At 48.2% G+C, this 26,764-nt stretch overlaps 8 protein-coding genes across 8 annotated transcripts; 3 read left to right on the top strand and 5 right to left on the bottom strand.

The window, feature by feature from the left end:
- The first annotated feature begins 4 nt into the window (after positions 1-4).
- On the top strand, positions 5-3,650 carry BT62DRAFT_933096 (kinase-like protein). Its single transcript, XM_043186485.1, has 11 exons — positions 5-457; positions 524-661; positions 712-963; positions 1,013-1,152; positions 1,203-1,736; positions 1,794-1,999; positions 2,053-2,460; positions 2,519-2,755; positions 2,821-2,954; positions 3,013-3,175; positions 3,234-3,650. Exons 1-11 carry the CDS (start codon positions 299-301, stop codon positions 3,410-3,412), a joined length of 2,550 nt encoding a protein of 849 aa, XP_043038770.1. The 5' UTR covers positions 5-298; the 3' UTR covers positions 3,413-3,650.
- BT62DRAFT_933098 (DUF431-domain-containing protein) lies at positions 3,511-4,795 on the bottom strand. Its single transcript, XM_043186486.1, has 8 exons — positions 4,729-4,795; positions 4,605-4,669; positions 4,284-4,544; positions 4,227-4,236; positions 4,033-4,161; positions 3,953-3,978; positions 3,788-3,839; positions 3,511-3,720 (listed from the first exon to the last, which is right to left on the bottom strand). Exons 1-8 carry the CDS (start codon positions 4,748-4,750, stop codon positions 3,632-3,634), a joined length of 654 nt encoding a protein of 217 aa, XP_043038771.1. The 5' UTR covers positions 4,751-4,795; the 3' UTR covers positions 3,511-3,631.
- A 263-nt stretch (positions 4,796-5,058) lies between these two features.
- On the top strand, positions 5,059-7,658 carry BT62DRAFT_950865 (uncharacterized protein). Its single transcript, XM_043188158.1, has 2 exons — positions 5,059-5,262; positions 5,314-7,658. The coding sequence occupies exons 1-2, from the start codon at positions 5,137-5,139 to the stop codon at positions 7,495-7,497; spliced, it is 2,310 nt and encodes a 769-aa protein (XP_043038772.1). The 5' UTR covers positions 5,059-5,136; the 3' UTR covers positions 7,498-7,658.
- Positions 7,659-8,458: 800 nt separating this feature from the next.
- Positions 8,459-11,584, bottom strand: BT62DRAFT_950870 (uncharacterized protein). The gene is made up of 17 exons (XM_043188159.1): positions 11,314-11,584; positions 11,200-11,267; positions 11,036-11,144; positions 10,544-10,992; positions 10,437-10,493; positions 10,310-10,382; positions 10,152-10,260; positions 10,017-10,101; positions 9,921-9,966; positions 9,803-9,863; positions 9,734-9,754; positions 9,646-9,684; positions 9,465-9,595; positions 9,170-9,412; positions 9,056-9,115; positions 8,696-9,000; positions 8,459-8,645 (listed from the first exon to the last, which is right to left on the bottom strand). The coding sequence occupies exons 1-17, from the start codon at positions 11,372-11,374 to the stop codon at positions 8,601-8,603; spliced, it is 1,962 nt and encodes a 653-aa protein (XP_043038773.1). The 5' UTR covers positions 11,375-11,584; the 3' UTR covers positions 8,459-8,600.
- A 136-nt stretch (positions 11,585-11,720) lies between these two features.
- Positions 11,721-12,510, top strand: BT62DRAFT_933100 (uncharacterized protein). The gene has a single exon (XM_043186487.1). The coding sequence runs from the start codon at positions 12,025-12,027 to the stop codon at positions 12,241-12,243; it is 219 nt and encodes a 72-aa protein (XP_043038774.1). The 5' UTR covers positions 11,721-12,024; the 3' UTR covers positions 12,244-12,510.
- BT62DRAFT_933102 (esterase 1) lies at positions 12,361-14,799 on the bottom strand. The gene is made up of 12 exons (XM_043186488.1): positions 14,510-14,799; positions 14,338-14,456; positions 14,187-14,284; positions 14,058-14,136; positions 13,840-14,010; positions 13,703-13,789; positions 13,328-13,652; positions 13,060-13,275; positions 12,877-12,999; positions 12,675-12,824; positions 12,591-12,625; positions 12,361-12,537 (listed from the first exon to the last, which is right to left on the bottom strand). Exons 1-12 carry the CDS (start codon positions 14,631-14,633, stop codon positions 12,433-12,435), a joined length of 1,632 nt encoding a protein of 543 aa, XP_043038775.1. The 5' UTR covers positions 14,634-14,799; the 3' UTR covers positions 12,361-12,432.
- Positions 14,800-16,248: 1,449 nt separating this feature from the next.
- BT62DRAFT_897680 (uncharacterized protein) lies at positions 16,249-18,085 on the bottom strand (the record flags this gene model as incomplete). The annotated part of the gene is made up of 2 exons (XM_043183309.1): positions 16,249-17,887; positions 17,949-18,085. The coding sequence occupies 2 exons, from the start codon at positions 18,083-18,085 to the stop codon at positions 16,249-16,251; spliced, it is 1,776 nt and encodes a 591-aa protein (XP_043038776.1).
- Positions 18,086-20,378: 2,293 nt separating this feature from the next.
- BT62DRAFT_969782 (esterase 1) lies at positions 20,379-22,945 on the bottom strand. Its single transcript, XM_043188956.1, has 12 exons — positions 22,449-22,945; positions 22,281-22,399; positions 22,130-22,227; positions 22,001-22,079; positions 21,783-21,953; positions 21,646-21,732; positions 21,274-21,595; positions 21,007-21,222; positions 20,833-20,955; positions 20,631-20,780; positions 20,542-20,576; positions 20,379-20,490 (listed from the first exon to the last, which is right to left on the bottom strand). The coding sequence occupies exons 1-12, from the start codon at positions 22,570-22,572 to the stop codon at positions 20,386-20,388; spliced, it is 1,629 nt and encodes a 542-aa protein (XP_043038777.1). The 5' UTR covers positions 22,573-22,945; the 3' UTR covers positions 20,379-20,385.
- Positions 22,946-26,764: the final 3,819 nt, after the last annotated feature.

Genomic DNA, 26,764 nt, shown 5'->3' on the forward strand with positions numbered 1-26,764 from the left:
CCGAAAACGACGGGGCTTCATTTCACGCATATATACACTGCTCCTCACACTAAACTCCACGCCAGTATTGCCGTATTCCAGCCCAAGGACCTTGGCGGGTGAGAATTCCAAGAATGGGTGCTCGTCGCCAGGCGTCATCATGAGCACGTGGTCATCTATCCTTGTCTCTTTCTGTCGATGCAGACGACATTGAGGAATTCCTTTGTCCTCAGAAGCACGTCTTGACAGCCTACACACACCAGCAGGTCGACTACCGCCACGAAGTCGACAACGCCCCACCCCCTAGTAATTGCCACTAATGACTCCGGCTCCGATATCGAATCTTCCGTCGACAGGCAGGGTATCCACCGCCATTCCTTCCTCTAGAAGAGAAGGGGACGAGGAAGTGCGTCCCTATGTTATTGTGTCCGAGATTGGAAAAGGGAGCTTCGCGACGGTGTACAAGGGATATCACGAGGTGCGTATCATTACCACTCGGTCGCTATCGTGGACCCTAACTTTGCGCGCGCGAATGTAATACCAGGAAACCCATGTTCAGGTCGCAATCAAGACCGTCAAGAGAGACAATCTCTCCGCCAAGCTCTTCGACAACCTCCAGAGCGAAATCCAGATCCTCAAATCGCTCTCTCACCGGCACATAACGAGGCTCACCGACATCGTGGTAGGCGGTACCACTCTGTCGTTCTCTGAGGCGTATTAACCGTCGTACAGCGTTCAGAGCATCATATCTACCTCATCATGGAATACTGCTCGGGTGGCGACCTCACCGGTTACATCAAGAAGCGGGGGCGCGTCGAGACTCTCGAGTACATACCCTCACCTGGCGCAGCACCGCAGTACTATCCCCATCCTAGGACAGGCGGTCTCGACGAGGTCGTCCTGCGAAGTTTCCTACGACAACTTGCTAGGGCTCTCAAATTCCTGCGCCATCATAATCTGATTCACAGAGACATAAAGCCTCAGGTTGGTGCCGTACTGCCGTTTTGTACATGACCACGCTCATACGCTGTAGAATTTACTATTGAAACCTGCTACGCCCGAAGAGCTTGCCAAGGGTCATCCTTTAGGTGTCCCACTCCTTAAAGTAGCTGACTTTGGGTTCGCTCGTTCCCTCCCCAGCGCCATGATGGCCGAAACACTGTGCGGTTCGCCGTATGTCGTGTTTCACTGTCACAGTCTGGTTTCATATGACACTTTGATAGATTATACATGGCACCTGAGATACTCGGCTACAGCAAGTACGATGCCAAAGCCGATCTGTGGTCTGTCGGCGCTGTTCTTTACGAGATGGCAGTTGGAAAGCCTCCCTTTCGTGCCCAAAACCACATTGAGCTTCTGAAGAAGATTGAGCATTCAAAGGGCGTCAAGTTTCCGGATGAAGATCCTCAATCGACCGCAGCAAAGAGCGGAGGCGGCGGCAGCACCGACCTTCCTGTACCAAATGACATCAAGAAGCTCATACGTGCCCTGCTCAAGCAGAAGCCGGTCGAACGCGCTAATTTTGACGACTTCTTTGGCAGCCAGGCTATGGCGAAATCAAAGTTCCCTAAACCACGAGAGCCTTCTCCTGAGCCGGAAACCTCATACGATGATGCAAGACCGTGGACTGGACGCCCGCCAACTCCTCCTCATCATAGAATCATCCCGCCGGAAGTGCTGGATCCTACGGCAATGATCCCGCCAAGCAAGTTCAACTTTAGGAGAACGTCTACATTAGGTGATACACCGCATATATAGTTCGTGGCACTCCCTCCTATTTATTTTGCCCCTAATTCTTCCTTTATTACGCACAGTCCAATGCCGACTCGGGAGCACGCACCACCACCTCCGATATCCAGGCGACAGTCAGCTCAAGTTCCAGCCGCAGTGGAGAAAAAACCTCCGGCACCCGTAGAAGCTTCCGTCATTCCCGGAGAGACCGAAGAAGATGGAATTCTCCGTCGAGAGTATGTTTTGGTAGGAGACAGCCGCGCTTTGGAGTTCAATCGTGCAATAGATGGTAAATGTTTTCATGTCATAAGGCGTTTTTTTTTACTTACAATCTGTCATTAGAACTGAGCTCCGTCCCCCGCAAACCGTTAAATGACAGGCGGGTACCGCCTTCACCTTCAGTCGAAGACCCAGCAGTAGATATCACCTTCCCGCCTCCTCCGCATCCCTACGCACCGCCACTATCGAATTCACCATCAAGCATAGCCTCAAGAGCTGCGACAAATGCCTTAAATAGGGCGCTCAGTTTAGCCTCTAAGACGCTGTTTGGTCATCGATCATCCCCATCGCGTGATTACAGTACACCATCTTCTCCCCGAAGACCCCAGATAATAGCCTTGGATGGCGATGGCGAACGGGACCCGCTCGAAGACCAGCTTCTCGCTGACTTGGAAGATCTAGCGCAGAAAACTGACGTGCTAACTCATTGGGCTGACGAGATGTACGAGTACGTCAAGGCTGTACCACAGAGTAAGTTCTTTTCGTTTCGTTTCCGTTCTGTGAGCCAAAACTTTTTTGGGTCTCGCAGAACCTCTTGCCGATCCGAACAGGTTTGCCAAGCGGGATGGGGAGGCTGATCGACAGGCTCGGAGACGGAAGAATGGCGAGATGGAAGCTGAATACAATGCTGTTACGTGTGTTGCGGTGTATATGCTCCTCATGTCGTTTTCACAGAAGGGCATCAATAAGCTGAGAAACCATCAAGAGCATATGAAGATGCGGCGTCCTGACGGGGATTTCGTCGTCAGTGAGGGATTTGATGATGGTGTGTGTCTTTTCATATACTCTTCATGTGAAATCGGGCGTGGTTGATGAGCGTTGTTGTCATAGCGTTGTCCTGGTTCAAGAATCATTATTTGAAGTGTAACGATAGAGCGATATTGGTCAAGACGTGGTTGCCGGCGCGATATGACGGTCCCAAGACGTGGTTAGACCAGCTGGTCTACGACCGCGCGCTCGTATTGGTGAATTGCGCATATGTGTTCGGAGATGCAATGTGCTTATTGATGCCCGTCATGATAGAGTCGCACTGCGGCGCGGAAAGAGCTGCTCGATCAAGCCACGAGCCGAGATGAGTGCGAGAAGTTGTATGAAGAGTCATTGTGGTGTTTGTATGCTCTGGAGGATGATCTGTTGCAGACGCAGAATCCATTTATGGATGAGGATCGAGAGACTATCGCTACTTGTACGTTGTTTTTTGACAGTTGGCCTGCCCCCCCGTCTTGGCTGATGGGTTCTTGCAGGGATCAAGAGGACCAAGCTACGTCTGGTGCGGTGTCGTGCGCGGATGAACATGACTGAGCGCGAACGACTGAATGATGTCAGGGCTGATGTTAATCTCGTGGATGTCGCTAGGATACCAGCGCCTTGGGATGCGAAGCCTAAACCAGAGGATAAGCCTCCCGCCCTGCCTTCAACGTGAGGGAACTTGTTACCCATTGTTTTCCATGCTTTTTGTTTTTTGGGGTTCATTGTATATATATATCTGTAATTGGTTGTATTGTTACTAGCATCCTTCATTCTCTCCTTTCATTCATTCATTCATTCATCTGTCTCGTTAATCAATTACACAAGCATGAGGACATTGCCAATCTATATCACATATATCTGTATGCCTGTAGATCTTTTTATCACGTCACTGTCAGAAATCGAAGCTCTTGTTGAGGTCTCCATGTAGGAGTTGTCGCATTCCTGGTGGTAATTTTGGTTCAGAGCCTTCGGCGATGTATCCTGTGTTGCAAGGGGGGGGGGGGGCAGGTGAGGAAAAGCGGGCGGAGAGAAGTGATGAGGGACGGACTGAAAGGCATTTCGACGCTTTCTTTGGGGTTGAAGGTGATTGTTGGGTAGTCCTGTTAAGGGTTGTTACTAAGGGTTGGGGTCTAGTATCCATTGGACATGGGTGAATGGTCCCAGAACAACCGGAAGTGTGCTGGTCTCTCGAGCTTGAGGAAATCGTACTCACGATGTAGGGTATCTTGTCGATAGGAACTACATAGATGGGATCAATGAAGATACGCGCGTTTTCTGGAATTAATCGCGTACTTTTGTCTTCCACGACCAATTTGGTGACACCCAGGGCGGTGTCCGTCGTCATCTGTATAGGACCCAATCGCCGTGCGGGGAACCCCAAGACACGTAGCTCGGCAGTCCTGTCCCGCGGGGGATCGTCACCTGCACCAATAAAATATATATATTTTTTTAAAAAAGACCTATGTTGAATTTTCACAGAGCCTTACCGAGAATACCCTTTCCTGCGTCAGTGCTAACGCAACGTGAGAGGAATGTGAACATACCCCAAACACGAACCATTCGAACCGCCCATCTCCGTCTTCTGGCGAGAGCTCCTTCTCTGCCTTGGGATCCAACAGGCACGCTTTTTCGATCGCGGGTAGTGTACCTGTGATCCTGTCCATTACTCCGGATTGGAAGCACGTCGCTGTAGCTAAAGTTTCGCTGTTGTCGGTGCTGAACGAAGCGGATAACGCGTCGGCGGATGATTTTGAGACGTTGGTGAAATGCACTTTGGAATCCGGGCCTGCGAGCATTCGCATGTGCTAAAGCGATTTGGTAGGTATATATATGGCAGCGGTTCATTCAGTGGACGAGGGACAGACCGCATACTCTAATATTGCCCAGGGAGGAATGACGCGAGTAGTTTCGTCATCGTCTTCCATATGTTCTGACGGAGATACACAATTGTTTTTTTTTTTTGATTAAGGAACAAGACGGAAAACATACCGATAACGTAGACAAAACCCATTCTTGGCTGCGAATCAATAGAAAGTAACGTAGTAGACGGGTAAACATGGATCCTTTGCTTCTGTTTACTATCGCCCTCCGGCTGACGGCAACCTTATGTCTTGACAGAAAACGGGCAGGTTACAGTATTCGGACGCTTCGGACGCTTCTCAGTAAAATTAAAATTCATTGTAATCCGCGTTTCCATGTCGGATCGATTTTTCACCCTAGGATCCAGATGCATTTTGTGTTGAAAGATTGCGTGGGAAATGATGGCGCACGTGATTTCCGGCGAATTAACGGGTGGGGGCACTGCAAATCTCCAGGCACCTCAACGTTCCGTCCTCAACGTTGCGGACGACGACAAGGCCATCGACTCCCTCCCTCAAGAGCAAGACACCGACGGGGATGGCCAACTCACCTTCACACTCATCGACGCATTCGATGGGCTCGAGCAACCTTCAGCCTCCGAGTGTAACCGACCAGAAACGGCAGAGACGAATGACCAGTCCGTCTTCAGCGTCCTTGACTCTGGTTTGCATTGTATTTGCTGCATATATTCAGTCGATAATGTCATTCATATAGCCTGAAAAATCTCCCAGCCAATCGTCGTCCGGGCGACCACCATCGCCTCTTCGCAACGAGTTCATCCCGAACACGTTCACGGGCGTCGATGCCGAATCCGAAGACGGAGATGAAGACGGTGAAGACGAAGACGAAGATGGCCAATGGATGCGTTCACCCTCTCCAGCGTCCTCCGTATCTCAATTTGCCGCCAACTGGGCAAATCGAGTCGGAAATCTCGTTAGTGGTATCGCGCCCCGGTCGCCCAGTGGCATGCCCACGGACGCCGAGATCGAAGCAGAGGCCGAAAGAGAACGCGAACGTGGCCGCAGGGAGGCTGAGCGAATCTTGACAGAGGAAGCTGCTGGTCGCAAAATGCTGGAAGACCGTGTTTTGGCCATGTTAGAATCGACACGGTCCCTTCCTCCTCCTCCGTCTCGTTCACAGACAGTGCCGGTCTCCAATCCTCCATCGCCGTCGGCGTCCCAAAAGGAGAGCATGGGCTGGTGGACGGCGGCGAAGAATCGGCTTACACCGACCAAGGAACTTACCCCTGCGCAGCAGGTGATACAGGATACCAAAGCCCGCGACAAGGAGCAAAAGAGGACCAGCAAGGGAAAGGAGAAGGAGAAGGAGAAGGAGAAGGAGAAGGAGAAAGCCTGGCCGGCCAACATGCAAACCAAGTATTCCGATCCTGCGTACTTGAACCTCAATGCCCCCACTACACCGCCGCGCCGACCCGTCCCTATCTCGTCTCCCAATGTTTCCCCGACGCCTTCTCGTCCGACCACTACTATTATGCCCCCAAATCTAACACCGTCACCTATGCGCCGTACTGACTCTGGATCGTCACCGTCTCAAGAGGTGCCTCCTCTCTACGCGCACTTCGATCCTGAAGGCACACTGGATGTGCATGTTACGCTTCTTACCATCGCAAAGCGGTTCGAAAAGCTGGAGAAATGGACTGTCGGCCATGTTCGAGCCTTGGAGGAACGGATGAGCGATGTCGAGCGGTGGCTCGTAGATAAGGAGAAGGAGAAGGAGAAAGAGGACTCATTCGTTCGTGAACCTCCAGAACCGGCTCCCAACTACGATAAGGAAATGCAAGATCTTCGCGATGAAATGACAGAGATTCAGAGTCGCGTGGGGGAACTCGGGAGGGAGATGGCAAAATTAGCGACTGCGCCCGCCAATCTTTCTTCCGGACCCTCACGTCAATCCGCAGAAATATCTGTCGCACCACAAACTACATCATCTATTGTCGTTCCAGGGAATTCCTATCCAACGCCCGCTATGAATACGCCTAATCAGGGTCGATATCCTGCTGCGACAGCTCTTCAAACCAGTCCGCCCCTGGGTTCGGCTAAGAGCTCCGTCAGCCGTCTTCCTTATCCAACAGGTGATTACGCTTCTCCTCCTCCAAGCACCGTCACTTCCTTCTCGCCTCCTCATTCACCTCCATCAGCCTCACGTACCCGACCTCTTTCCATTTCTGGTCTTCCTCCAGTTGGGGCTGGGGTGGGTTTGGGCATCAACACGGTGACCACTGCCAGTCACTCCTCTTCTCCTTCGCCTTCAACTTATTCCTCTGCATTTACGTCGACCCAACCAGTCTCTCGTTCCTCAAGCCCAGCGCCGAAGAATCTACCACCGCCTCCTGGATCACGCAGACCCAGTTACAGCCCGACACCGGCTCCCCGAAAACGATACACTGTTGCACTGGGCGAACCTATCACGTCCCCTCCAGAGGAAGAGGAACGACCCCCCGAGCGCCCATCTTCATCCGCAGCATCACCATCCATCGGCCGAGCATACTTCTCAAGCTCCCCCAAAGCAGTCAGCGACGAGGAGGAGGAGGAGGGGGAGTTCCAAGAAGAGACGGTCGGAAAATCCAGCGCTTCCAGGCGCCTCGGCTCGAGTTCCGCCCCTGCTTCACCCCCGAACGCGGACCGGCGGATTCGTGCTCAGTCGACGTATGGGTTCTCTTCATTGCAAGCCCCGCAGGCGTCCATATCGCCGTTAAAGCCAAAGTTGCGGTCGCGGTCGTCGGAGCGCAGCACGGCGGTGGCACCTGCTCTGGGCAAGTTTGTGGATCCGTATGTGTTGAGGCAGCAGAGTATGAATGCGAGCAAGGTCCCTGCTCCGAAACGTGTTGGAAAGGTCCCGATCGGTCAGCTGGTCGCGTTTTTTGATGGGGAGAAGTAGAAATGATGATGATGATTTTTTTTTTAATGCATATATTTTTTTTGTTTTTGGTCTTGTGTGTTGTGTTGTTGGTGGCACATCTATAATCATCTATACCCTACTATAGCATTATCTTTCAATCAGTAGTCAAGTCCGCTCAGAATCAGACAAGTCTTTGGGTCATATTCTATGTGACGTAAAATTTAAGTCGTTCCTCCTGTGTATTTGTGACTTCCTTTCATTCCTGGCTTCGCTGTTCGCGTACAGGAGTGCCGTCAAAAAAAGATTTATGGGAAGATTTTCTTCGCACCTAGCTCGTGTGAGCGGTCTTGGTATTCACGATCTCATTCTAAACATATACACGTCCGACAGATCCTTCCAGCTCCCCACACTTATCTCGCTGACAGTGGTGTGTGTAGTCCTGACCGTCCAAAGTCAAAAAAAAAACTTAAAACCCTCCCCGGTCTGCGCTACGTTCCGCGGTTCAAAGATCACCATGCCTAACACCCAAAAAGTGTAAATTTCTTCACCGAATTGATAAGCCTTTTCCTGAAAGGGTCGGGTTCGGGTTCGGGTTAACCAATTAAGCCACAATATATGGCTTAGGTTGTCCCCAACATCCTCGAGCAAGAAAGCAAAGTAACCACCAGCAGGTCTTTCGAGTATCCCGTGACACACGGGGGACGAGAGAACAGTCCTTGAGGGCGACCTCTCATAGTAGAAACCATGCTCGACTGGATTTCTGATACAAACTTGACGATACGCAATTTGCCTCGATAAAACGTGGACGTAGATGATCTTCTTTGATGCATGCTGTGGCCCCTCAGATCACTTTTTTCACTTTCAAGTTCACACTATGTTTACTGGTCATCCTAACTGTGCTGTTCATGACTAAGGTATTCTCCGGTCACGTCGACGTTTACACAACCTCCACTGCAAACTGAAGAACTTGGGCCGTGCAGATAATTTCAAAGATATAAATGTGACAACAGCTCGCAGAGTGGATTCTCATAAGATCATTAGATATTTGTTATAGAGACAAAAATTAATACAAGAATTGGAGCGCTTCAAGTTGACTTCGTCTCGCCATCACACCAATTGATATCGAGCGTACGCATTTCCTTTCAAGAACTGAAAACCGGGAACTCGCTAATCCTCAGCTTGGTCGACTGCACAAATTTCATTAGTCTCCTGATAGAACATAGGATAAAAGTCTCACCCCGTAAGGATTAAGCACAATAGTCTCGATGCTCCCAGTACAGTTCGGTTTCGTTGGCGGGACATTAACGAATGTATCTCCTGCGAGACCCCACTCGATGGAGCAAGCAGATACGGTAATTGAACCAGGGGGCAATCCCTGGTCAAAGATTGGTGATGGGAGAATGCCATCGGCTGGGGGAGAATAAACATATTTGGCTGTCGATGGGTCGATCGCGTAGGCCCACGCTGAAGTGGCGTCAAACTCATAGTCAGAGGCTCGGGGCTCGACAGCGTTCGCTTTGATGACTGTGCTGTTGAAGGATACTAGTAGATACATTGGTGTCAGGTTGGACTTGGGGTAGAGAGGAAAATGACTTGCTGTCGAGTGCATAATGAAGCGGGCCTCGGTGCAGAGCAACAGCACCGTGGAGACGGCTTTCTGTGGACAAGTTAGACGGTACAGCTTTAGGGTCACAGCTGTAAGGAGCCTTACCAGTGGTTATCTCGGCAGGAAGATTCAAAATGAAGTTCGTTGTCCCGGAAGGAATGTTGATTGCGAATAAACCATTGCTAGGAGACACTGCTTTGGTCGAGCGTCCATTCGTTGTAATCGTTCCATTAATGACCCAGTCTGGTATCCGCACGTAGAATGTGAATGCCTTGGATGCGGTGACGCTGTAGGATAGTGTATCTCCAAATGGGTATAGCGTGTCGATGCTGACGGTCACTGCATTGTCTACAAAGGAATTGAACATGACCTAAGCTGGAGGTACAAGGAGGGAACTCACTCCCGGATAGGGTCGTAGATGTCTTCAAGGGACCAAGATAAGCTTGGATGAGAGAAGATTGATCGGCAGTAGTCAGGAAGGAATTGGTTACAAATTTCGGATAACCTTGAGGGTGGTTGACGGTGCAGCATCTGTAATATTCTGTAAATGCTAAAGAATTACAAAAAAGCAAACAGCCAACGGGTAATAAGGTTGCAATCCAAAGACATTCGAGTAGCCACTTCAGTTCTTGTCAAGATCGGGGCTGAGAGGAAGAGCTCTGCACGCACGAATTCACAGCAAAGGGATCTCTGGAGTACGTAAGTCACAGAATCGACACAAGGAAAGGTCAAACTGACGTTGTCATGTTTTTCGATGCAATTTGATTCTGCTGCTGATCATACTGTCTTGCCCACATATCTGAAGTCGAGTTAGTGTCACATTGTGGACATATTTGGGCTCATCAAGTTCGCTTACCTCCTGTTAGTGTTCCAGGCAATGCGTTATAGGTAATTCTCTCGACCTATATTCTAAAGTTACAGGATTCAACAAAGAGACAAGGCATGTACCGACCCTATCCAAGAACTTTGTATCCCCAATCATTTGGTACAAGTACGAGCCGCTAAACATTGTCTCTACGACATCGCATAATTCAGTTCTGCGGAATTGAGCTGGAGGTGAGCGGAATGTGTATACAACAATGCTTACCCCCGCGTGGCTTCCATCCCTGCAAGATATTCGTCTGCCCCATAAATTCCCGAGGGTCTCCCATGATACTCAAACAAGAGATCCCAACCGGAGGACACGAGGTCCAAGTCTATAAAATGTTAATGTCAGTAGAGTAACGAGAAATGAATGGAGCACACCAGATTGATTATAAGTGAAGCGATATGTAGCGGGAAGTGCCTTCAGACCCTCTGCCATGTTCACGCCATGCCACTGCCAAAGATTCATCAACAAAGCACGGAAACTACCAAGTCACATACAACTTACGGTCAGAACATATCCGGTGGGATTCACTAGATCCTCTACAGGCCCATGGGGAAAATTCTACAAATTAGAAATAAACACCAAAGTGAACACTGACAGATGATACTGACTTGTGCCATAAATACCTCCTCCCACGGCACGCCGCTCCACTTGAGCTGGAGCATGGTGTCCAAAAGAAGGTCCTCGTTCCCATTGGGATGATAGTCGTACAGCCATTGAAGGGTCATTACGAAATCTCCCCACCTTGTGTTCGTCCAAGGCTCCAACCCTTCTCCATTTCTGATCATTTCGTTTGCAAGAGGGACGAACTTGAGCATGGCGTCAACAACGCGGTCCGTAAGAGACGAATTGTATTCGACCATTTGGATTGCCCCGAAGAAGAATGGGTAACGGCCCCAGAGATATCTGGTGCGGTTATTACCTGCTTCCGGTCCGAGCCAACCGCCGGTCTCTTGATGAGTGAGAACGTAGTCAAGGAATTGGTAAGTCTGGGTCTGGATCTCGGAATTTGAGGTGAGGACGCCGTGAGGTACCATCCCGTTGAACCAGTAGCTTCCGGCTAAAGAAATAAGGTTAAGCTGGAAGCAATCAATACAATTTACCTTCTTCAAGGCTGGAATAGGCAGAAGAGCCGCCAATCCAGTCACTGTCCTCGACGTAGTTATAGAAGTCGTGTAAATGTCCGGCCATACCATTGGTCTGAACATCAAGCTAGTTCACCGATAATTTAGAAAGGTTTCAACAAGATTAGAGGCAAACAATTCACCTGATCGCTCAGCCAACCAAGAGCTCGTACCTCGCCAAGCGGAAGGGTGAGATACTTCTTTGCAGCAACTGAAATTATGAGACGGACGTCTGTGCATACAGAGAGGGGACGTACGCTGAGCAACTGCACCATTAAAGGCACTAAAAGCAGCGCCTAAGACAAGAAGCGAGCGCATCGTTGGAGTAGAAAAATGCACTAGATACCAAAGCCTCAGATAGAGCTTTATGTATACTGAGGAAGAAATTGTTTATCAAAGTAGATAGAAGACGAGAGAGCCGTGTGCATGCGAAGAGTTGAAAGCATGGTCGAGAGATAGAAGGAGGGGAGGGATCATCCTCGGTACGAATGAATAGTGGCACTTGAGTACGAATCCAGCGGAGAGCCGTCATGCCAGGAACCCTTCGTCGATAGTGAATGTAGGCCTCTCGCAGAGCACGTGCACCAGTGCCAGACGAACATCGTGCACGAACATCCAAACCGGCCCGGCCAGCAGCAGCGCTAGCAGATGTCCTATAATCAATCAGCTTTCTCTAGGCACCATGATATCGGCGTAATTCTCGGAACAAATCATGTGGTATCGTTGCAGAATACAGCGGATTGATGGCCCATGAGTACAAGACTGTACTCCGTTATTAGCACATGTACGATGGATCATTGCTGGCCGGCATGAGAATTTTGAAGGGATATATGTCTGGACGAATCTCGCTACCTGTCAACGCTCCGAGCTAGGCTTGCAGGTAAGCATTCTATCATGAACAGTGCGCGATGCGACCGATCTCCTTCACCAGCCCTTTCTTTTCCGAAACCAGATCCAGCCACTTGTCAATGTCCAGACCATGCACCTTGTACAAGGCCTCCCGCCACGTCGAGATGGAGCTGTCCAGCACCGGATGTGTACGAAACCTCCCGTCCTTAATACAAAAACCTACCGAGGATCTGCTCATTCTCCCTTTTAGGCGTGGTAACACGTACCACAAGTACGCACAGATTACCGTCGACAGGCCAGACAGATACGTTACAGGCTCTATTATGTCCCATCCGTAATCCCAGAATGACAGACGCGCAACGATACCTCAGTACGTATGCCACAAGCATCCCGAATCCACCGATCGCCATACGCTTCGCACCACGCTGGGCCTCCTTATCGCACGAGCTCCAAGAACAGCAAGTCGTATGTATTGAACTGATACTGAACAAGCAAGAGGAAGTCCGATCATAGTAGTTACACTTGCTTTACCGGTGGAAAGCGTCAGCATTCTTCCTATAGAACTCGATCTGTTCCGCTCGATAGCCATCTGTAATGACAGTCACATTCTCGTCCTTCAATTGTAAGAGCACCTGGGGCCATGATCAGTGAGAGAAAACCACTTCGACGGGTAGTTTTAAAATACCTCATTGTCCGGTGTATACTGTGGCCAGTTGGGACCTGTCAATGGATTAACAAATATTCAGCTAACGGCATGAGAGTCACTCACGAGACGTCCCTAAGCCATCATTGGGATCCAAGCTCGTAGCGAATGAAACCCAATAGTCGACCATCATTTCACCCAACAAGATCGACGAAGCGGGTTCGGTGGAGGAGTTCAGCTCTCCGTAGATAAAGTATAATTCTGTGGTATGAGGAACTGGAAAACGTCTTAGTACAAGCCGAATCGACTCAGAAAAGACAAGATCCACCTCCGTAGTGGGGAGCGAACAACGAAGTATTCTGCGCGAATTGGTATCCGTACGCTTTCACGCCTGCTTGTGTAGCAGTCTGTGTCCATGCTCGACGTTCAGCATCAATGACCAAGTCACCAGCTGAAAGTGATGCATATTGATGATTGAGCATTTCATGTTGGAACAAGGAATAATGCTTACTCATGGATGCCACTCTCTTATAGCCTATGGGCAACCCAAATGTATCATTTCCGGTACCATACGGCAAGCCCAAGGATGGGTCGTCAGGGTACAGTTCGAGAAGCTGGTCCAGGATATCATCAGAGATGTAAGGTGGGAAAGCTGAATAGGTGGTTTGTATGTAGTCCCTAATGACCTCATCAGTGAAACTAGTATTTGTCGATAGGCCGAGCGTTCCTAATGAGCGCCCAATGTTGAGTCCGGCCCATGCAAAGAGTTCATATCATACCTTCATCTAGGTTCGAGCCTGCAATGAAAGGAATCGTGGCAAACTCGCCCTTTGCCCAGAGATGTGTAGGCAAATCGGGAATAAGACCCGAAGGACCGTCCAGAGTCGGAGAAAAGGCAGATTTTCCTGGGAGGGACAATGTATATGCCTCCACAAGTCCTTGATATATAGCAGATGAATTCGCCGCCTGCAGACAGGGGAAAGTGTTCTGTGTGCCGGCGACAGACTCGCAACCTGGTGTCCCTGCAACGAAATACTCCCAGCTAGATTCTTGCGTAGATGCATTATAAAAGACGGTGGAGGATGCAGCACCAGATTCGAAGATCTAGCTATTGATTCAGAATGATAACTTCTCTGAAATGACTATATGCATACCGCAGCTCGGGCCCAGTTAGAGATCGACGAGTTTAGAAGCATCAAACCTGTCGACATGGCTCCAGCGCTTTCCCCAAACATTGTCACCTATTTGGACTTGTTATCCCAGACAATCGGCATATCATGTATTTATGCACCTTGGCTTTGTCGCCACCGAAGAAGCCAATATTCTCTTGAACCCATTCCAGGGCAGTTAGCTGATCTCTAGTTCCGAGATTGATCACTCCTCTGTCAGCGGCCTCCTGTCCTTGAGGGAAACCTAATGGCCCTAGCCGATAATTGTAGTTCACATAGATGATGGGAGTACCCTGGAAGCAATTAGCCGCAAAGACGTGCATAGAACGCGAAACCGTACTCTGGTAACACTCTGGGCAACGATATTGCTTCCATTGTACGACGACGAAGCGCCTGAAAAGAAACCGCCACCATAGGTCCTTCAGCGTCATTAGCGCGAGGATCACATGAATGAAAGATATAATTTTACCAGAACATCACGGGCAATAAGTCCTCAGAAGACACTCCCGTCGGCCTAAATATGTTGATGGTCAAACAATCCTCCGACATCTCATCGGTTTCAAGGTCCTATTATTTCTGAGATGAAAATAGAATCGCAAGTATCAAACTGAAAGACCTACCTCCTGTAAACAGGCTAGTCCAAAATTCTGGGCGTCAAATTCATCGGCATCGATGTCCGTTTTCAATACAGGACGCTCCAAACGCAAGGATCCAACTGGAGGTTCGGCGAATGGAATAGCTAGCCTTCGTTTTAGCGTTAACCATTAGTGTGCGTGCGGTATGTGGACTTGCCTCCAAAGAAGTCCACCTGTAGCCCCGTAAGATCTCTTCCAACGAGTTTGGTTTTGCCCAGTTGGACTTCGGGGGCCGAAGCAGCCAAAAGAGCACAGTAGAGTAAGAATATCACGATGAGCATGGTTAATGCGACGAGAAATGGGGGAGAACACGGCCTCCTTATGTAGCGTTTTGGGTTCGGAGCATGTTGGCCGTTTGGAAAGAGGAAGAGGTATTATTGCAAAATATGGGATTCACGCACACTGCGCAGATGCTTCGAAAATCCGACGCGTCAGGGTCAAGCGGTGATTGACCTACCGAAGTATCAGCGAAATCGCTAATCACGAGTTTGCGGCGCAGTCGTTACAGCAATTACACCCTTAAGATCCATGCATGCCACCTTTCGCGCCAGAGTATCGAAAAAAATACGTGTCAAGCATTGCGGGATGATACTGATAATGGGAAGGAGGGGATACGCGTACTCCAGCATCCGACGCGACTGATGGTGAAGCCTTTCAGTTCATTACGCCTCCGCTGCATGACATCTTCAGATACCTATGGCCGTCGGAAAGGGAAAGTCAGGAAAGAAATTGCACCCGAGCATCCGCTCAGAGCTCTGCTTATCAAATGGACTGTATAATGGACTCCTGCTGCGGTCGTTGATGGTAGCACCTCGACATGAGTAAAGGAGAAACATTGTTCTCGTTCTTGATGACATACATCTGTCGAAAACTCAACGGCGGCGGAGAACGGGAAGTTGTCACAAAATCCTGGAACACCCAGGACCTTCCAGAGAAACCCAACAACTTCACCTGCTTATCCCAATTTTTCTTTTCCATTTTTGTCCCTCTTCAATGATCAGCTATAACTGTACGAGGAGCTTCCAGACTTTACATGCTATGCGGTCACGAGGTTCCAAGATTTTGTGACAACTTCTCGTTCTCCGCCACCGTGTCAAGCTTGGGTCGATACATACAATTATTAATAAAGCTGCGCCATGCCGCCCTTGCCACGTACCAAGTTTAAAATTGATGCTCAGATCCCCCCCCCCCCCCCCCCCCCCCCCCCCCCCCCCCCCTTCTGGAGTGCAGGGCGTTATGCCCTGTCTTGCTCAGCGCAAAGATCCACCATCCTTATTCTGACAGCTTCTGACAGCAGGAACTGCTGTGCTCATTCTGCTGCCCTTATGTTAATGCATTTATTAATTCTAGGAAAGTGACGCACGTTCGTAGCACCTAGTAGAATACACTTCTAGCTATAATGTAGACCTCACACAGCATAGCGATAAGCAGGAACTGTATAATCACTGTACCTAGTAGAATACACTGTTAGCTATAACATAGACTACAGGGTACTGGTCAGTAAGATATATGAAGTAATACAAGTAGATACTCACCCTCACACAGCATAGCAATAAGCAGAAATGCGGTGAGGGTGCTTGACAGACCATATTCAGTATATATTGTCCATCCCGACATAAAGGAGTATCGAGCTCGGCCAGCGGGATACGACCGAGCTCCTGCTTGCTAATCCAACATTAATATATAGGTTCATTAAAAAACATAGAAAACTGTTGTGAATTGACTCGCGAGTACTCAAATGTACTCAAACGTGTGACTGAGATAGTGTTCAGTCAGCATTGTCGACGACGAAGGATTAGAGTAAGTTGCAGAATATTCTAGAAGTAATTATCATAGCAGATATAAGCAGAAGTTTCGAAGCATAATAAGTAGTAGTTCCTACCTTTATAACCGCCACTAAGTTGTCCTTCCGCCAACAAAAGCTTCCTTCACTAGTGTTAAAATATCCATCACCGACATGCCGTTCAAGTTTTTCAAGTTCATCAAAACTCTGGGCATCTCAGCACCAATCCGATCAAGAAAAGCAAGCAAAGCAACCTCTTTTCCCAGCTTCCCAAGAACATCATCATCGAAATCCATCTTCACATCCAATGTTGTGGAAACAAATTTTTCCAAGATAGTAAACATTCTCAGTGATAGTTCTGATGGCAAAGAGACTTTGAGTCGAAATGAATGATTATAGAACAAGGCACCCGGAATATGGATTCGGAAGCTGTCCATGAAGACCGAGAGATTATATATGTGCTCTGTCACAAAAGGGCATGTCCGACGTTGAGATGTTTTCTGCAAGAGTCGATAAATGGATAAGGCCCGATCATATCTGGACACAAATTTAGTTTGGTTCAGAACAACTCCCATGAGTGCAACATAAAGTTCGGAATCCACAGGTTCGAGCAGTGAGGACGTGGATCCATGGGAGAGTGGTTGTGATATGATGGATAGATGACGCAAGAGCGAGGCATATTTTTGGCGAAGAAATTTGTGTAATGGATTATACCAGAACACACGAAGTGTGCGCAACATGTGCGATCTCTCCAAAAATGTGATGCCTCCATCATATTTCATATTCCGCAGGAGGACAGTGTTTAAAGCCTCAGTTTGATCCAAAGTGAGTTTCGTGACAGTGAAAGTGAAGACATCATCGGGGGATCTGTGGCGGTTCAACTCTGAAATGTCATTCTCGTTGGAAAGCCTGATGGCAGTTTCTCCATTCACCAGTCGAGATGTAGGTTTTTCTTGGGGAATTGACAGTAGATCGCTCGCCATCGGAGCCCCGGACTCGTACAGAGCAACTTTGTGACTGCGCAGTACGAGGGCAATACGGGGACTGACTATATATATGCGATGAGTCATCTCACACCTGGGCGTTAACCCCTCCCACAGTCCGGCTGCACCGTCGGTCAAGATAAACTCTGATGTCGCTTCAGCCTCCCATATGCCTAAAAAGTAACCTTCGGCTTGAACCTGATATGGAATCGCTTCTGAATGCTCCATAATGGGGTCAACGCCGGTCACAACCTGCCTAAAAACCTCCCCATAACCATACTTCTTGAAATCTGCATGGGCGTCGTCTACGATCTGGGAATGGGGCGTGTCCAGATAATAGCGCATGACGCGCAACCATACATCGACGTGTGTCTGGCACTGATGCTCGGTTTGATACCGAATCAACCATTGCCTTATGCTGGGCGAAAGTTTGGGATCATAGTAGGTACTGCCCGCATTACGATAGTGTAACACGAACATGAACTTCCTCAAGTCATCGAGGTCTCTGCGCTTTATAGTTATTTTCCCTCGCGCAAGCTCAGAATGAAGAGTTTCGATGGTCGACGCGGCCTTTGTTTCTAAGAGAGAAAGCTTCTTTTCCACCTCGTTCACGTTGCTAAGACTACTAGCATCTCGATAGAGGTTTTTTTGTCCGTAAATTGTCCCGACTGAGCGTACGGTGAGGCTCCCAGAAGCACAGTCGTAGTAAAGGACCTGATCAGGATCTTCACCTGTACGACGGTATTCTGCTCGTCGCTCGGCCTTGGTTCTTTAGTAAGGAACGAAATAGATGAGAGAAAGTTCATGGTCCGGTAATTACAAGCACTTACTTGCGAGGGCCAGCTTGAAAGCGCCTTAATATGAACCGCGGGATGGCATGTTGATACTGGTCTCTTTGGTCGCTTTTCGGAGGCTGAACATGCGCAGGAGTGGAACGGGCACCTCTTCGCTTGTTACGTGGCGGCATGTGGGAAAGATGTAGAATTGGGTCTAGGCGCCAAAACTCAACGAAACCGGCCTCTAAGCAAGAATCAGACAGGCTCATTGCCTTTCTCAGTCGTTGCTCTTGATGATACCGAAATTTGATCCGACCATCCGGCCCAATACAGAACGCTCATTCATTACCGGGGCATCGCCGATTGTCCCCTCCTGACAGCCAACCACTCCCAATTACCCAGTGAAGGAATGTTTTATTCATTCTCATTACCTACTTACTGGTGTATTTTAGATCTTCACTGATGTAATCAGTAGCCTCGAGAGTCCCCAGTCCATCTTGTCCATCCCTACCCTCTGCGTAAGCCCTTCAATACCTTGCAAATATCGTTCCATAATAGTAGAAGAATATAAGTAAGAGCTACGAAGGAGAGTAAGTAATATAATATCACGCCTGGTAAGGTATATGTACCTCAGTCAGGCACAGATTGTGGAATGACCGAGGTATACGGGTAACTACGGTGAAACTGATATAGTGATCGAGTACGGACAAGGGAAATGTATATAAAAGGTAAGAACGAGTGACGGGTGAAAGGCAAAAAGGGTAAACGATACGGTTCGTACGGATATTCTCCAACATTCCACTCCCCGATGATTGCAACAGATAGACACAGAGACTATCTGCCATTGCGTGCACGTCCACAGAGCTTATTCGCAGATTGTTTTCTAATCGTACTCCTCGACGCATAGACAGAAAATTCCCCTTCCAAGAAACTCAGCAAACTCGATGATATCTCCCTTTCGCAGAGTGTTACCTAAATGCCCCCCACCCATCGACCATCTTCCTACCGAACTTCTCCTCACCATCTTTTCCAATCTTTGTCCAGCAATATGGAGATACGTAACACCAATTCGTCTCTCGCTCATCTGCTCCCGCTGACGCACCATCGCCTACGCCTTGTCCAATTTCTGGTCGTCCATCTTCATTGGACGTTGGTGCGACACCGAAATTATTGACGCCTATCTTACCCATTCACATCGCAACACGCTGGACATTTCTATGCACGTCCCCAGCGAAGAAACGTTTATGAATGAGTGCTTCCAAATGCCTGTCAGAAGCTCACTGGGAAGCTAGACGCTGATACGCAAGATAAGAGGAGCACTAGTGTTACGTGCGCGTCCTAGGAACCATCCGCGGAAGCAAATCTGCAATCGATTCCCAAAGAGGTATTCGCCGCTCGGCATTTTCAAATTTGGGGCGAACAAAAGGAAACATTCACTTCCACTTGTTCAACTTCTCTTATTCGGCCATTTTTCTCTGGCGTGATTCTATTTCTATTCTTGATATTAGCCCCGCTTTTCGATTCTGACCAGGCTACTAATGACTTGATGGTCACAGTGGAGAGACGATCGTCTGCCTCGCATCCAGATCGTCATATACTTTCGCACTACCAGAAATGGAGAAGACACAATTCACCCTCCGAATCCTTCCAGACACACATCGAGACCGACGAGTCAATCCGCCTTAGTCCAGTCTAAGGGAGGCATCATCCCATCGAAGTGAGCTTGCGAACATCAATGACCTATGATCATGGTTAGCAGCATCGACCCTCCGTGTACCAGAGAACCAGCACACGGACGCCTCTATAGAAGTCCTTATGAAGACAAGTGGTTCTGCCTCCTTCGGATCAACCGTTGCGTTGCCCGGCAATTATGGGAGTATTCGCGGCACTGCGTTCCCCGGCGTACTACGTGGAACTCGTGCTCTAAGACTCAGAGTTTTGATTTCTCCTGGTTCACTGAAGCGATCTGAGACAGACCAGATCAGGCCTTGCAAGCGGTGCTGAAATGTACGATTCAATCCGGTATCAAGTAAGATACGTACATCGACGTAAAGGAATAGTTTGAGTCTAAAGAATGGAAAGAAAACATGAGAACATATAATAAGATGCCAAATTATAATTTGAAGTCAATTGGCAAAGATAAACGATACGTTTCGGGAACTTTGAATAAGTACACTATTACTTGGATCCTTTACTAGACGCCTTTCCGCGAACACAAGAGAACAAGATCATATTGAGGACATCCTTGCTGTTGTGACGGTCGTTCCACACTCTTTGCTTTTCCAACGAATAATTGGGGCGGCGTAGTACGGGACGCTAACCGCACGAAGGGGTCTGATTGAAGAACAACATTCCAAGTCCTTGTGCTCATTCGGTAGTTCTTATGCATGTCTTCAGTAGACGAGCTCCAAAAACGGAAATGATGCGTATTCAAGTTGAACTGGTACTGAACAAGCAAAAGGAAGACACAGATCGTAAAGAGACGTTTGCTTTACCGGTGGAAAGCGTCAGCGTTATCCCTATAGAACGAGATCGCTTCCTCCCGATAATCATCCAGAATGACTGTCGTATTGTCGCCATGTAATTGTAGGAGCACCTGGGGTCACAGTCAGTGAGAGAAAGAATTCGGTGAATAGTTTAAACTCACCTCATTCTCCGGCGTGTACTGTGGCCAGTTCGGACCTGAAAGATGATTAATCAACAAGCAGTTCGACCGACGGCATAAGAGTCACTCACGAGACGTTCCTAAGCCATCGTTGGGATCCAAGCTTGTTGCAAACGAAACCCAATAGTCGACCATCATTTCGCCCAACAAGATCGACGAAGCGGGCTCCGTGGAGGAGTTCAATAGTCCATAGATAAAGTCTAGTTCCGACGCATGAGGAACTACCAAACACCTTAGAATAAGTTGGATGGATTCAGGAACGATGAGACCTACCTCCCAAGTACGCTGCGACCGACGAGGCATTTTGCGTAAATTGGTATCCGTACGCCTTCACGCCTGCTTGCGCAGCAGTCTGTGTCCATGTCCGACGCTGAGCATCAAAGGTCAAGTCCCCAGCTGAAATTGATGCTTCAGCAAATTATATTGGGAGCAAGAATTAAGGCTCACTCATGGATGCCACTCTCTTATAGCCTACGGGCAACCCAAATGTATCATTTCCGGTACCATATGGCGAGCCCAAGGAAGGGTTGTCAGGGTACAGTTCGATAAGCCGGTCCAGAATATCATCAGAGATGTAAGGTGGGAATGCCGAGTATGTTTTTTGAATGTAATCCTTGATGACCTCATCGGTAAAACTAGTATTTGTCGATAGGCCGACTGTTCCTAAGGAACACCAACGTTAAGTTCGGCGTTTGTAAAGAGTTCATATCATACCTTCATCTAAGTTCGTGCCTGATATAAAAGGAATCGTGGCAAACTCGCCCTTTGCCCACATACGTGAAGGCAGATCGGGAAAGAGGCCTGAAGGACCATCTAGGACAGGATAAAAGGTAGGACTTTCGATGGCCAACGCATAGGCCTCCACCATTCCTTGATATATAGCCGACGTATTTGCGGCCTGCAAACAGGGGAAAGTGTTCTGTGTGTCAGCGACAGACTCGCAGCCTGGTGTCCCTGCTACAAAGTTCTGCCAGACAGATTCGCGTGTAGATGCGTTATAATAGACGGGGGAAGATGCAGAACCAGACTCAGAGATCTAACCATTCATTCAGACAGATACCTCCTGTGAAATGACCGTATGCATACCGCAGCCCTGGCAAAGTTGGAAATCGACGCGTTTAGAAGCATCATATTTGTCAACATGGATCCAGCACTTTCTCCGAAAATTGTCACCTATTCAGACTCGTTATCCAAGAGAATCAGCATATAATGAATTGACGCACCTTGGTTTTATCACCACCGAACAAACCAATGTTCCCTTGAACCCATTCCAAGGCAGTCAACACATCCCGGACTCCAAGGTTGACCTGTCCTCTGTCTCCGGCTTCTTGTCCTTGAGGGAAGCCTAATGGCCCTAGCCGATAATTGTAGTTCACATAGATGATGGGAGTTCCCTGCAGTCAATTAGCCACAAAGACGTAGATGTAACGCGAAACTTTACTCTAGTAACACTCTGGGCAACGATATTGCTTCCATTGTACGACGACGAAGCGCCTGCAGAGAAACCGCCACCATAAGTCCTTCGGCGTCGTTAGTGAGAGGGCCACATGAATGCAAGATATAATTTTACCAGAACATCACGGGCAATAAGTCCTCAGAAGACACTCCCGTCGGCCTAAATATGTTGATGGTCGAACAATCCTCTGATATCTCATCGGTTTCAAGGCCCTGTTATTTCTGCCATCAAGATAAAATCGCAGATATGAAGCAGAAATACCTACCTCCTGTAAACAGGCTAGTCCAAAATTTTGGGCGTCGAATTCATCGGCATCAATGTTCGTTTTCAATACAGGGCGCTCCAAGCGCAAGGTGCCAACCGGAGGTTCAGCGAATGGAATCCCTAGCCAATGTCTTAGCCTTGAGCATCGCTGCATGGTATGCTGGCCCACCTCCAAAGAACTCTTGCTGTAGTCCTGTAAGATCTCTTCCAACGAGCTTGGTCTTGCCCAGTTGGACCTCGGGAGCTGAAGCAGCCAAGAGAGCACAGCAGAGCAAGGATATCACGATGAGCATAGTTAGCGAGACAAGAAATGGGAGAGAAAATGGCCTCTTTATGTAACATTTTATTTCAGAGAACGATGGCCGTTAGGAAAGACGCAGCAGAGGTATTATTGAAAAATATCGGATTCACACACACTGCGCAGGTGCTCCGAGGCAAAAAAAGAGGTTTCGTTCGCCTGTCATCCACCGGTCTGAACGCTATGGAAAATTCGACGCGTCAGGGAGCCGGGCCTGACATTCCGAATATCAGAAAGTTTTTAGCAATTCATCCAAGCACAAGGCATCGTTCAAGGGATTAAATCGTTAAGATCCTTGCAAACCATCTCTCGCCAGAATATCAAAAAATGAGGGTCGAGCATTGCAGGATAATAGTGGTAAGGAAGAGAGACGCGTTCTTTGTTTGGTCAACTTTGCCTCCTCGATGCGTACTACGTCGACACTAGCCAACAGTGGTGAGCCTTTTCGTTCATTCACCGCTGACCACCGATATTTTCGGGGCATCAAAGAGAAATTCAGCAATGAAATTTCATCGCCAACCTTCTCTCAGATCCCCGTCTCCAGTGTTTACCCAATGAATTTCTGCTGCGGTTGTTAATAATAGCACCTCGACACGAGTACTGAGAGGAACTGTTCTCGGTGACATGCGCCTGTCGAAGACTCAACGGTGTCGCCGCCACAGACACGGGACTTTGGGAGAAATATCGACTTCTTCCCTCAGAGACCTCCGTCACGAAGCCCCACAGAAACATTCCTTCAATGTTCAGCCATAACTATACGGAGGAGCTTCAAGACCTTACATACTATGTAGCGAAGTTCCAGCGACAACTTCCCGTTCTCCATGTCAAGCTTTGTTCTTACATTTCGATGCGTACCATCAAAGCTGCGCAGTGCAAAGACGTTCGGCTATACGGCTCTGCTAACTCATCCCAGTGACCTAACACGGAAACATATCTGCCAGCTGGAGTCAAAGGAATCAAATCACCTTCGTTGACTTGTTTATCCGCTCCGTCAAACAGCTTTACCTCGCATTTTTTCTCGATCTGTCGAATCGACTCCTGACAACTCCGAATTAAGATTATTCCTTTTCGCGGAAGCTCGTGGGTCTCTCGGCGTGTATTTGCTATGAGAAATGTCCAACTAACCAACCCCCCCCCTCTCGAAAATATTCTGCAACCCTGTCTAGGCGCCTTACCCATGTCACCGCAGTTCAACGTTGTTAATCTTGAGCATCTCCCAATCCGCCACTTTTTTCAGTTGTAAGATGACAATGATACGGTGGGGTCCGGTTAGGCAGCTTGAAAACAAGATAGTTCGCAGGCAAGCATACTAGACATGGCTGGTGAGACGATGGTAATAAAATACCGGTAACAAGGAGAGGCCCACCCAGTTGTGAGGCAGTTGCTATATATCTAGCAAAGAAAAAAATTATACTCTGCGTCCTTAGTCGTTGATGCTAGACAGCGACCTGATATGATACTCGGTGAAGACTGACCTCTATGGCCAAGACTCTGGCGCCAGCTTGTCTCTTTGTCGCGTCAAGCCTCATTGGGAATGCATGGTCTCAGCCACAGGTTTATGGAGTATAAAGATACAAACTATAAAACCAGCGATGGCCCGTATGACGGGGACTATTGCTGTAATGGCGTTGTGGCCATACTCGCTCACTCACGTCGGCTTCGCTCAAAAGTCCAAAGACCTCCGAGTCCGTCGGCTTACAAGATATACGATACATTTCCAACCTGACCAGAGAAGAGGGAAATTCCTTCAGCTGCCTGAAGAGGAGAATAGGGTCTGACCGACAGTAAATGGGACGACCCTCCGCAAGGGCCATAGTGGTACAGTCAAGGGTCACTTGAGCGCAGACACGCAGCTCAGGATGAACGTCAGAAACTCTTGAATGTTGGTATAATAAATTCAAGAAATCCTTTTCCACGCCTTCCACAGACACTCAGCTCAGGAAAGATGGGGAGGAACAGATTGTTGAGAGCAGGTTGCGTAGCACAGCAGGGAAAGCCAGGTCTGGAGTCGAAAGTCAAAAGCTAGTGGTTATAAATAGTATGTGATACATACCTGGAGTCAAAAGTCTGTTGGGATTTTGCTGGAAAGTTCTAGAAAGGGCAATCCGGCATCATGCCGAGAGTTGATGAGTAAGCTCGAGAGAAAGAGAAAGTTGTAGTAAATTCTAGATACAAGCCTGGAGAGTATAAATACGAGCTCTGTAGGAGCTGCAGAATAATAAGTTCATACTATCTGGCCTTACCAGCCTGGAGTCTACCCTGTGCAACACCAAGGATTTCCAACAAAGTCAAAAGCTAGTAAGCATTGACTTTCGACCTCCAGTATTGGTAGCTACAATTATGTAAGGTAAGAGCAACATGGAGGGTGTGCTACTTCAACACTCCCCCTCAACCGAACATGTCTGCAGAGGTATTGAGACAAGTCCGAGTAAGATAATCATGTGTCTGAGCTTCTCTCTTCCTAATCCCTTTGTCAAGGCATCAGCTGGCATATTTTTGGTTCGTAAGTGGACCACATGGATGCACCCTTTTTCAACTTCATCACGCAGCCAATAGAATCGAAGGTCAAGGTGTTTGACCCAGCCATGATGTTCAGGGTTTCAGGCAACTGACAAAGCAGACTCATTATCGATATAGAGGACTGAGGCATTGGTGAGTGAATAGCCAAACTCTGTGAACAAGTTGCGAAGCCAAAGGATTTCCTGACCAGCAGACATGGCTGAAACATATTCTGCCTCTGTTGTTGAGAGTGTCACAAATGCCTGAAGATGATTCATCCAGCTAATGGCTTCAGTACCCATTTTGACAATGAAGCCACTTGTAGAATGCTCACTATCTTTGTCACCCTCATGATCTGCATTGCAGTAAGTCTTAAAGTCAAAGACTGACGAATCTGACTCAGAGTCAGGAGAGTAGACAATGTGATAGTCGACTGTGCCCTTCAGATAGTGTAATAGCCGTTTGAGAGCTTTCCAGTGGGCTGTATCAGGGTTTTTGCTGAATCATGAGAGTACGCTCATGGGATAGGCAACATCGGACCTGATAGCAATAGTGAGGTAGGCCACAGAGCCGAGCACATTCAGGTATGGGATTGTCTGCATTGTCTCATATTCCTCTGGTGTTTTGGGAGACTGATCTGCTATAAGTTTTATGTTTGGATCCAAAGGTGTCAGAACAGGATTGCAGTCAGCCATTCCTGCACATTGCAGAATATCTAGGGTGTATTGGTGCTGGGAGAGAGAGTGTGTTTGGTTGGCTCAGTCACGCTTGATCTTGACACCAAGGAGGTAAGACGTTGGACCTAAGTCTCAAAGCTTGAAATGCTTCTTGAGATTGTTGATGACCTTTGCAACACCATCTGATATCTTTGTAGCAATAGTCATGTCATCAACAAAGACTGAAATGATGATTCGCTCATTGTCTCTCTTGTAAACCCAGACACTATGCTCACATTTTACCCATTCAAAACCCATGGTATTGGTCAATGTTGCATGTAGCTTTTTGTGCCATTCTCTCTCAGCTTGCTTTAGTCTGTATAGAGACTTGAAGAGACGCTAGACCCATTCCTTTCCTTTTTTCTCAAAACCTTCTGGCTGCTCCATATACACCTCTTCTGTCAGCTCACCATTGAGAAATGCTGATGAGATATCGACACTCCATAGCTCTAAATCTTCGAGGGCACCGAGTGCCAGGACGGCTCATAGAGCAGCCCATTTTGGCATTGGAGAGAAGGTTTCAGTGTAATCGAAGCCAGGTCGTTGTGAGTATCCCTTTGCAACAAGTCTTGCTTTATAGCACTCAATTGATCCATCAGCATTGCATTTCACTTTGAATACCCAGCGACTCTCAACTGCCTTTCAATTTGGAGGGTATTTTACCAATTCAAAGACACCATTTTCAATGAGTGCCTGTATCTCTTGCATAGTGGCTTCATACCAACTTGCAGCTTCCTCTGAAGAGCGTTTCATAGCTTCACAGAAGGATTTAGGTTCACCATCATGTATAGATGCCTTATAAGCTGCTTCTATCATGCTTTCAAATGCAACTTCCAGTCCTTCTTTCATCGTCAAGTGCTCGACTGTCTGGCTGGAGAAAGCTATGCCTTCAAGAATAGTTTTGTCTTCTATAAAGGCTGTGTGTGCTTGATCCTCTGCATCTTTTGCATGATCATCGTTGTTAAGATTTCA

This window comes from Guyanagaster necrorhizus (assembly GCF_019112545.1).
Source record: "Guyanagaster necrorhizus MCA 3950 unplaced genomic scaffold BT62scaffold_15, whole genome shotgun sequence".
NCBI lineage: Eukaryota > Fungi > Basidiomycota > Agaricomycetes > Agaricales > Physalacriaceae > Guyanagaster > Guyanagaster necrorhizus.

What these genes read in the sequence shown, in the direction of transcription:
- BT62DRAFT_933096 (XM_043186485.1), top strand. Translation starts at nt 299, where the DNA reads ATGACTCCGGCTCCGATATCGAATCTTCCGTCGACAGGCAGGGTATCC. An exon ending in TGTACAAGGGATATCACGAG is followed by an intron (nt 458 to 523) that starts GTGCGTATCATT and finishes ATGTAATACCAG; the next exon opens with GAAACCCATGTTCAGGTCGC. An exon ending in GTTCAATCGTGCAATAGATG is followed by an intron (nt 2,000 to 2,052) that starts GTAAATGTTTTC and finishes ATCTGTCATTAG; the next exon opens with AACTGAGCTCCGTCCCCCGC.
- BT62DRAFT_933098 (XM_043186486.1), bottom strand. Translation starts at nt 4,750, where the DNA reads ATGGGTTTTGTCTACGTTATCG. An exon ending in GGGTTTTGTCTACGTTATCG is followed by an intron (nt 4,670 to 4,728) that starts GTATGTTTTCCG and finishes TATCTCCGTCAG; the next exon opens with AACATATGGAAGACGATGAC. An exon ending in GGGCAATATTAGAGTATGCG is followed by an intron (nt 4,545 to 4,604) that starts GTCTGTCCCTCG and finishes AAATCGCTTTAG; the next exon opens with CACATGCGAATGCTCGCAGG.
- BT62DRAFT_950865 (XM_043188158.1), top strand. Translation starts at nt 5,137, where the DNA reads ATGGCCAACTCACCTTCACACTCATCGACGCATTCGATGGGCTCGAGC. An exon ending in CTTCAGCGTCCTTGACTCTG is followed by an intron (nt 5,263 to 5,313) that starts GTTTGCATTGTA and finishes TCATTCATATAG; the next exon opens with CCTGAAAAATCTCCCAGCCA.
- BT62DRAFT_950870 (XM_043188159.1), bottom strand. Translation starts at nt 11,374, where the DNA reads ATGCGCTCGCTTCTTGTCTTAGGCGCTGCTTTTAGTGCCTTTAATGGT. An exon ending in CTATTCCAGCCTTGAAGAAG is followed by an intron (nt 10,993 to 11,035) that starts GTAAATTGTATT and finishes TTATTTCTTTAG; the next exon opens with CCGGAAGCTACTGGTTCAAC. An exon ending in TTGTGCTTAATCCTTACGGG is followed by an intron (nt 8,646 to 8,695) that starts GTGAGACTTTTA and finishes AAATTTGTGCAG; the next exon opens with TCGACCAAGCTGAGGATTAG.
- BT62DRAFT_933100 (XM_043186487.1), top strand. Translation starts at nt 12,025, where the DNA reads ATGTCCAGACCATGCACCTTGTACAAGGCCTCCCGCCACGTCGAGATG.
- BT62DRAFT_933102 (XM_043186488.1), bottom strand. Translation starts at nt 14,633, where the DNA reads ATGCTCATCGTGATATTCTTACTCTACTGTGCTCTTTTGGCTGCTTCG. An exon ending in GACTAGCCTGTTTACAGGAG is followed by an intron (nt 14,285 to 14,337) that starts GTAGGTCTTTCA and finishes CAGAAATAATAG; the next exon opens with GACCTTGAAACCGATGAGAT. An exon ending in TGATGGCTTAGGGACGTCTC is followed by an intron (nt 12,626 to 12,674) that starts GTGAGTGACTCT and finishes ATCCATTGACAG; the next exon opens with GTCCCAACTGGCCACAGTAT.
- BT62DRAFT_969782 (XM_043188956.1), bottom strand. Translation starts at nt 22,572, where the DNA reads ATGCTCATCGTGATATCCTTGCTCTGCTGTGCTCTCTTGGCTGCTTCA. An exon ending in TTATTGCCCGTGATGTTCTG is followed by an intron (nt 22,080 to 22,129) that starts GTAAAATTATAT and finishes ACGACGCCGAAG; the next exon opens with GACTTATGGTGGCGGTTTCT. An exon ending in CCAACTTTGCCAGGGCTGCG is followed by an intron (nt 21,596 to 21,645) that starts GTATGCATACGG and finishes ATGAATGGTTAG; the next exon opens with ATCTCTGAGTCTGGTTCTGC.